Source organism: Magallana gigas, chromosome 9 (genome assembly GCF_963853765.1).
Source record: "Magallana gigas chromosome 9, xbMagGiga1.1, whole genome shotgun sequence".
Lineage (NCBI taxonomy): Eukaryota > Metazoa > Mollusca > Bivalvia > Ostreida > Ostreidae > Magallana > Magallana gigas.
In genome coordinates, this window is record NC_088861.1 from 49168321 (window position 1) to 49177986 (window position 9666).

The 9666-nt window shown below is 35.5% G+C and overlaps 1 protein-coding gene across 1 annotated transcript; it reads right to left on the reverse strand.

Annotated features, from left to right (window-relative positions):
- Nucleotides 1-621: 621 nt before the first annotated feature.
- LOC117691875 (E3 ubiquitin-protein ligase TRIM71-like) lies at nt 622-7948 on the reverse strand. Its single transcript, XM_066071465.1, has 3 exons — nt 7801-7948; nt 3632-3718; nt 622-2929 (listed from the first exon to the last, which is right to left on the reverse strand). Exon 3 carries the CDS (start codon nt 2896-2898, stop codon nt 1219-1221), a length of 1680 nt encoding a protein of 559 aa, XP_065927537.1. The 5' UTR covers nt 2899-2929; nt 3632-3718; nt 7801-7948; the 3' UTR covers nt 622-1218.
- Between the last annotated feature and the right edge of the window lie 1718 nt (nt 7949-9666).

The following is a 9666-nucleotide window of genomic DNA, read 5'->3' on the forward strand; positions in this document are numbered from 1 at the left end:
GAAGAAAAGATCGCGTGTTATCTTTGAAGTTTTTCTGAAGGGGCCACTATATATAGTGGTCATACCAAGTCGCGTATCAATTATTATACACAAAGAACAATACGTTAAGGCCTTTGGACGTTATTGAATTTATTCACACGACCGTAGGTACCTCAAAGTACTAACAAAAATATTTCAGTTTATTTTGAAATATAATTAACAAATTAAAACATTAAGGTCTTTTAGACATTCGAATATATTAATTTACATCCTTGTATCCATTCATCCGACACAGACGGTATAGCTTACCCCCCCCCCCCCCCCCGACTTAGTCTCGGTGAGCAAAAAACTCTATCTGATATTTGACTGACATAAAATCCCTTGTAATAATTTTACAAAGGACATCCCAAAGGATTTTTAGGCATTACTGTAAACATGAAGATTTGTACTATTTGCAAATAAAGGCTCTCATAAAAAGGATTTCTGGATATAAATTTGAAAAGGATTAAAGGCACTCACAAATCATATGCCATCAGAAATCTTGAGAGATCCTATATATTATAAAACTGGTGATATATGTATCCATTACATATACTAGAAATATAATTCTTTTTTTGTTTCAGAAAAGAAAAGAAATATTAATTAGATCTGTACATTTAATAAAGAAATATTTTATACATCCAATTCCAACTGCATTCAATACACACATGTACATTAAATTATTTCTTTAGTTTACAATTAACGATGATATACACATATTTTGTTAACATATATATGTACATGTATAAAACACTCACTCTATTTACATATGATGTACACCGATATACACTGTTTTTCTTATAAATAAAATGCATATACATAAATTGTTTACATATAGAACAAAATAGTTTATTTACAATGATATATACACACAGTTTGTTTCTAGTATATACTATGATACTTGCACATGGTTTGTTGACATATACACATACAATATACACACAGTTTGTTTACGTATAATACACATACACAGTTTGTTTACATATAATACACATACACAGTTTGTTTACATATAATACACACACACAGTTTGTTTACATATAATACACACTCACAATTTGTTTACATATAATACACACACACAGTCTGTTTACATATAATACATACACACAGTTTGTTTACATATAATACATACACAGTTTGTTTACATATAATACACACACACAGTTTGTTTACATATAATACACACACACAGTTTGTTTACATCAGATATTGTATTTTCTTCACTTTACCTGTGTACCACTCAATCACAAAGAGGTTGTCTCTGGTGTCCACACATAAACCCCATGGAGTCTGTAAATGACAGTTGTCAATGTAGCGGAGGAACTGTCCGTCCTGATCCAGGATGTGGATACGGTAGTTGTTATAGGTAGAGTCTGCTGTCAGGATCTGACCCTGGCTGTCTGTTGTGATGCCGAGTGGATTAAATAATCCCTTGGTAGTAGAGGGAGGACCAGTGTAGGTAAACCGGAGTTTCCCGGCCTGATTGACCACCACTACTCCATGGGCTTTATTGTCTGACACACAGATATCTAGGTTCCTGTTCTCACTAATGTATTTAGTGTCACCACTAGATGAATAGAGAGGTTGTCCTTTGTCGTCGTACTGAATACTTTGTTTCTCTGTGGAGCCAGAGTAACACACAACTTTTGTTTGTTTATCATCACTGTCCATGACAACCAGGAGGTCACCAGAGGAGGTACTACAGACACCGTGAGGTTTCCACCCCTGTAGTCTGATCACTGTCTGTATCTGTGTATTCTTCACTATGTTCACAGTTCTATCATCTCTATCAGTATAAACTAGATCCCCACTCCTTGTCACTGCTATGTCCCGTGGATAGTTCCCTGACTTGGTTTGGACTGACTTCACTAGTTCCCCCTGCAGGTTGTAGAGACTCATCATCTTATTATTATAACTACACGCCCAGATTTCTTCATCACTGTGACAAGTAACACTGGTTAGATATTTAGGATAGCTATACTGTGTCTGTATGGTGGAGATGATCCGTGGCTCATCAAGCAGTGGTGTGAGAGGAGAGGATCCAGCTTCTGAGGTTTCCATGGTGTAGCCATGTTCCTCTGTTGTAATGGAGAATGCTGACAGGGAACCAAACTGTTGGTGAAGTTGTTCTGGGTTAATTTTCTGAGGGGTGAAGTTTGGTAGAGAAACTGTGAGTTTAGGAAGCAATCTTCTGAATTCAGTAATCCTGGATTTGTAGGCAGAGACACGGCTGACATCATTGGAGTCCAGTAACTTCAGATCAGCAATGCTCTGTGTGATTTCAGAAATGGTGTGTGTGATTTCATCTTCCTGTTTGTTTAAGACAGCCAGGTGTTTGGCGTCCATTTCATCAAGATCAGATTTCAGTTTCTGTATAATGGTGTCTATTTCTCTGTGCCAGACTTCTCCATGTTTGTAAATTGCTGATGTCAATTTCTCTGAGTTTTTACTCAGATCAGCTTTCTGCACTGTCATTTTGTTTGCAATCTCTTGGTATTTGGGAGAAAGGGATTTCATTAGTTCTTGCAAATCTTTTTGTATATCTTCTTTTTTCTTTTCATAGTTGGTATAAATGTCTACTAACTTATGATTTTTGTGACTTTCAGAGGAAACACAAAGGACACAAATAGGAATGTCACATTGTTCACAATGAAGCTCACATTGCTTGGGGGAATGTTTTGTGCAAATGGGATAATTTGGAGTAGATCCTCGGTCTTTGAACGGTACCACCTGATGTTTTTTGGATAAATCCAGCATATGTTCTCCAACACACGCTTTGCAGAGATTGGTCTGACAGAAGTCACAGTGTAGTGGGGGGACAGGGGTATCACACACATCACAACGCACCACATCCTGGGCACTGCTTCGAGGGTCCATGGTCAAGTCCTCTATGTATGGTGCATCTACCCTGAAATATACATGTATATCATTAATTCCAATCCTATTGGAATAGAGTATATTTATATATACATAAATGTATGTAAATTTTGTATCCTGATAAAATGCTTTTCTTATAATATTAATGTGAACGAAAGTTTTCAATGTAATATGCATAGCCATTCTCTCCTTAACTATGCAATCAAGCATACTAACAACATATCAAATAGATTTAAGTATATTTTTCATGATCCACAATTTATCAAAATCAAGATCATGAAACAATTATTAGACATGTCAAATGTTGGTCATTATTTTATTCCATTTCTCTTTTTAATCCATTTTTGAAACTTGTTATCTCAATTATATGAATTACAGACTATAAGAAAATGCCAGTTCCATTCCTATTAATTTTCTAATGTTAACTGAAACTCCATTTACTATAGGTTTCAAGATTTCCAGTTGTACAAGATAGTAATCCATTTAAATGGCAAAGACAGATTTCAGTTGACTGGTATATGGCAATTATTGTGGTCTGTAATTCATTAATTTTGGCTGGCAATTAGTTTTTACAAATTTAGTTAATTAAATGCTATGAAACTTAATGGATGATTGGCCTATCAATAACAAGTTTAATATTTTAATGGATATGAAACCACAATATTTGTTGTTATTGGTCTACTTAATAATGATTTTTACCGATACATTCCTGTAGCACATGACATCTACAAACCTTGTACACTTTGGTTCATGTTGACAATGTACAGATGTTGTAATGGAAGTTCAGCTGGGGAAATCTGCAGTTTCTCAAAAGACAGGCCTATAAATAACAACAAACAAATCAAAATCAATAACATCAATTACCAAATTTTGGTTTAAACAAGAGGCCAACTGGCCTTAACGGTCACCTGAGTAGCATATATCCCATACACAAACTTGTCATGGAGTCTCATATATGCATCTAATTAATTAGGTTTTATACTGGAGTACAAAAATTATAAACTTGTAATGACGACCACATTTCAAAAAGAACTGTGAAAGCTATAATTTTGGTGAAAAACTAAAAGATCTGGTCTACAAAATCATGATTTCAGTTTTCCTTTCAGGTGTGTGGGAGTAAAGAAGATAAATTTTTAACGTTATATGCATTAACATCTATACATCCATTTTGGCCCTGCCCTAGAGTCAAAACCCATCCTTGAGGGGACATGAAAATTAAAATTTCAGTAGAGGACTTCCTAGTAAACATAATTATTAGTCAGTTTTTTATACAGATGAGTGAGAATAGAGAAGAAGATTTTTAAACATTATATGCATTATATGCATTATGCATTAACACTATATTGCTATATTGCCCCCCCCCCCCCAACAACACCTAATAAAGGGGTCATGAATTTCACAATTTTGGTAGAGGACCTCATGGACATCATTACCATGCATTTAGTTTTTAACAAATATATATGATAGTAGAGAAGAAGATTTTCTAAGATTTAATACATGTTTACTATTTGGCCATATTGGCCCCACCCTAGAGCCTGAACCCCTGACCCAGGGGTCATGAATTTCACAATTAAGGTAGAGGGCTTCATGGACATCATAACCATGCATTTAGTTTTTAACAAATATATATGGGAGTAGAGAAGATTTTCTAACATTTAATACATTTTCACTATTTGGCCATTGGCCCCACCCTAGAGCCTGAACCCCTGACCCAGGGGTCATGAATTTCACAATTTTGATAGAGGGCCTCATGGACATCATAATCATGCATTTAGTTTTTAACAAATATATATGGGAGTAGAGAAGAAGATTTTCTAACATTTAATACATTTTCACTATTTGGCCATATTGGCCCAACCCTAGAGCCTGAACCCCTGACCTAGGGGTCATGAATTTCACAATTTAGGTAGAGGGCTTCATGGACATCATAATCATGCATTTAAATTTTTAAAAATATATATGGGAGTAGAGAAGATTTCCTAACATTTAATACATTTTTACTATATGGCCATATTGGCCCCACCCTAGAGCCAGAACCCCTGACCCAGGGGTCATGAATTTCACAATTTTGGTAGAAGGCTTCATGGACATCATAACCATGCAACCAGTTTTTTCCTCACATGCGTGGGAGTAGAGAAGAAGATTTTTGAAAATTTGGCGTTTTTTGCATATTTTGCCCCGCCCGTGGCACCCCAGGGGTGGTAGAGCCATGAATTTCACAATTTAGATTCTTCGCCTTACCATAAAGATGCTTCGCACCAAAAATGGTAATGATTGGCCAGGTAGTTTTCAAGAAGAAGTTAAAAATGTAAAATTGTTAACGCACGACGACGGATGAAGACCAATTGCAATAGGTCACCTGAGTGACTCAGGTGACCTAAAAAAACAAATTTCATAATTTGTACAGCTTTTAGAATCTCACATCAAAGGTTATACAGTATAAGGTATCTAATCAGTAAAAAAACCTTTTACACCCATAGACTTTGTACTTTCGACTACTGTTTTCTTTGATAACAACTTTAATTTCAAATGATATTGCAAAGTAACCAACAATAGATATTGGGTCAGTGTTCCTTGCATAAACGCATGTCAATCTACTGGGGGGGGGGGGGGCAATGTGTGAGGTTCCTTTCTTAAAAATAATAACAAATTAACATATTTTCACCTGAATGTGTAATAAATTCAAGAGAGAAGGGCTATGTTAACATCCTACAAAAGTATTTGTGAACATTCAATAACCTAAAATTATCTGTCTTTATTAAGTATATTTTGTGTTGATCATGTATTACATGTGTACCACTATCTTAGCCAAAACATCTTGTAATGAAATAAACAAAATCCATTTGATCTTGAACAGGTCGGGTACACTACCTTATATGGATAGCATTATTTAACACGTGACAGTATTTTCGGCAAACAGATTCTCCAATCAAATGAATGAGTTGCAATGCATGACGGTCTATAACGTGTTTACGATTCAACAAACGCATGTGGTATTTGTCTGTTTTATACACAATATTTAATTGCTTGCCGGAATGTTTGTACATCTTGATTTTTACTTCAGAAGGTAAAAAAGGAAAGATTACGTACCATTAACTTTGTTCCATGCTCACATTAAAGGGGCATGGTCACGATTTTGGTCAAATTTTATTTTTCTGTTTTTATTATTTACAATGCTTTATGAATGCATTTCAAATAATCAAATGAAATTTGGGTGCCCGTCGATGAGTTTAAAGCAAGATACTGGGCTCACAATTCTTCGTCGTGTAAACAAGGCTCGTGCCCTGTTTTTTTTTTACATAGGTTCAATATACCAGTAAAAAATCTTTTTCTAGATGATTTGTCTATATTCTTATTCTTAAACAGTTCTTAACGATTAACACATTCATTTTAGGTCTAAAACTAGAATTTTCACATCAACATTCAAAATATAAACAAAAGTTTTGTTTACATAGCGAGGAATTGTAAGCTCTGTAACTCGCTTATAACTCAACAAATGACAATTAAATTTTGGTTGCCTATTAAAAATGCCTTATTGAAGCATTATAAAGATAAAAATCGAACAAATATTTTTTTGACTAAAATCGTGACCATGCCCCTTTAAAAAATACTGTTGTTTTAGTTGATTAATTGTTGCTTCAAAAATGATTAGTATCAAACGACTGACAAACATACGCATAAAAGTACAAACATATTTTGATAAGACAAAAACATCACATTTGTGTATTGGTGACTTTATCATTGTGCACTAGAAATAAATACAGGAAACTGTACATTTTAACATACGTGAATAGCCACGGTAGTACAAATGCACAAATATACAAACGCTGAAGCGCAAGCTATATGCAGCATAAAGTATAGTTTTCCCGTTAAGCATTCTGATGAATGTCCCTGATGAAAACATCAACGCGCGTTCTACTAATGTTGTCCCAAATATGGGGTATCACGTGAAAAAAAAACTCGCTGCTTTTAATTCAATAGGACGTACCTCTCCTTTGAACATTGACAATGGGGTATTTAAATAGGTTAATATAAGTCCTCATATGCAACATTTTTTAATTGTGAGCATAGAAATTGAAGTTCAGACATAATAGTCCAATCCACACTTTGCAAAAGTTGTTCCCCTTTACGGGGTCCACCCTAAGGTCAAAAGGGAAAAAACAACTTTTCCCTTCTTTATGCAACCAAATATTTGGGCGTCCTGTGAAGAAATCTCTTGGAATTCAATTTATTCCTTCGATGTGTGGGTTGCCCCAACTTGGGGCAATCAAAATTCACAGAGGAACCCTATTTCTAATGTTAAATGGCGAGGTTACAACCCTCTAAACTACAAAGGCTACTGTGAGAAATATATGGGTTTTCCCCCAAAGATTGCGGCCAAGGGACATAACTTTTGTAAAGTGTGGATTGGTCTATTGTCCATATTGCTTTCATAAATTCTGAAAAATCATTCAAAATGAGTTTCCAAAGGACAATTCAAAATGGTATATATTTTCAATACGCTTTGTATACACTGAAACTTGTAGTAGCCCACAATGCCTTGCAACTCATTCACCTGATTGGTTTGTCGATAAAAGTAAACAGATGCCTAATTTAGTATGCAAATTTATACCGACGTCACAAAATATAGTGGTCTCGACCTGTTGAAACAGACCTAAACATTACAATGTTATACAACTATTATCATATCGTGATCTTGGTTTAACTGTTCTGGGGAGTATTGTTTCTATAAATAATACGTGTAAACCCAGTGCAGATATCTTCAATCTTGTTTTTCGATAAACAATGCACTGCACTTTCATTGCCCAATGAAAATACGAAAACCATGTTCTTTCAACTATAACCTATTCTAACATTCATGCTCCTTGAAAAAAACCCACAACATGTAGGCCTAGCACTTACAATGTTTCTTGGCGTCAATATCATTTCAATTTAACAGCGTTAAACGACCGATCGAGCTCCTCCAAAAGTTCGTCCAAAATGGCGATTGCAGCAGGCGTTCCGACCGTGACCTAGACCTATTTGGGTTACGGGGCAATTCGTACCGAGACGTTTCGCTCCGACTGAGGATTTGTACCGAGACGTTAAATCTATCACATGACCCACAGTTTTAAAAAGGACCATCGACCAAGACGTTTACCGTATTTAATTGAGCTCAAAACTTATTGATAATGAAATTAATGATTTCAGAAAGTCTTATTTGGTGTTAGATCCATTATGATGCCTTCATTGATCAATTTAGTAATATTTTATGTTTGTTTATTTTTGCATTCTAATTTTATTACGTACGTTGTATCCGTGCCCCTGGTCCCTGTTTGTAGGCAGTGGCGTAGCTGCCGTTAGGCACTTAAGGCACGTGCCTACACATCATTTTAAGACCAAAAATTAAAAATGTTAAAATATCGCATTCAATACGCTTTGTATACACTGAAACTTGTAGTAGCCCACAATGCCTTGCAACTCATTCACCTGATTGGTTTGTCGATAAAAGTAAACAGATGCCTAATTTAGTATGCAAATTTATACCGACGTCACAAAATATAGTGGTCTCGACCTGTTGAAACAGACCTAAACATTACAATGTTATACAACTATTATCATATCGTGATCTTGGTTTAGCTGTTCTGGGGAGTATTGTTTCTATAAATAATACGTGTAAACCCAGTGCAGATATCTTCAATCTTTGTATCCGTGCCCCTGGTCCCTGTTTGTAGGCAGTGGCGTAGCTGCCGTTAGGCACTTAAGGCACGTGCCTACACATCATTTTAAGACCAAAAATTAAAAATGTTAAAATATCGCATTTAATTAAAAAAAATTTTTTTTTTAAAAAGCACACAGCAAATATCTTTCTTTTCCCTATTTCAAAACTCTGATTGTTTGAGGTCACAAATATGTGACATCGATGATGCTAATGATTAATATATACGGAAAAAATCTTTAAAAAAAATCAAAATTTTATGTGCGAAAAGTGCCTAAAATTTGTTCCTGTGTGTTCCATAAAACATGAAATCTGTTTTCCGTCGGGGGGCTTCGCCCCCCTGAACCCCCCACCAGGGCGCTGCTTTTTAAATAAAATCAAAAACGTCATCTAAGGCAGGTATTGCAGTTAATACCTAAGTTGCTAGTACACGCATTACAGATATAGACATAAGATTTAATTAAAGAAGATGGGGTAGAAGCCATTTAAAATGCCTTTTCATAAATGTTCGCTTATTGGGCTTTAGATTTTGTAAAGTTTGTCATGTCTCGTGCAAAAATATATAAACTTAACACAATATTCAATGTACAAGAAGTCAGTTTAAAATTATGGTTAGTCAGAAAATTCATCAGAATCTGTTTGGCGTTCGTATGCATCATTAATGTTTGAAATGGATTGTTTATTAGCATTAACAGCGTAATTGCACTGATGGCGAGAGTACGCAAGATAGCAAATGACGCCACAGATGCGGGCACAACATCCTACAGTGCGGGCGCCAGATTTACACTGACAGTACCAACCACACTGTTGGCATAGTGTACTTTACCCACAAGTTGTAAGTGGTACTGTTTCGATGTCTTGATTGAATTCTTGTATGAATTAATCCAGATTCAATTTTAGACACGGCTATGTGGTACTGGCCGTTTTCAGTGTGCTCTATGACGTAGGGATTTGCTTGTCGAACTTGATAGACACCAACTGTTAACTCTCTCACTTCATCCTCACTAAGGACAGGATCGAAGTCAACAAACAACATTACTGACATCAATTCTTTTCCATGATTTGGAATT

Excerpts from the sequence above, each read along its gene's own strand:
- LOC117691875 (XM_066071465.1), bottom strand. The coding sequence starts at position 2,898 with ATGGACCCTCGAAGCAGTGCCCAGGATGTGGTGCGTTGTGATGTGTGT.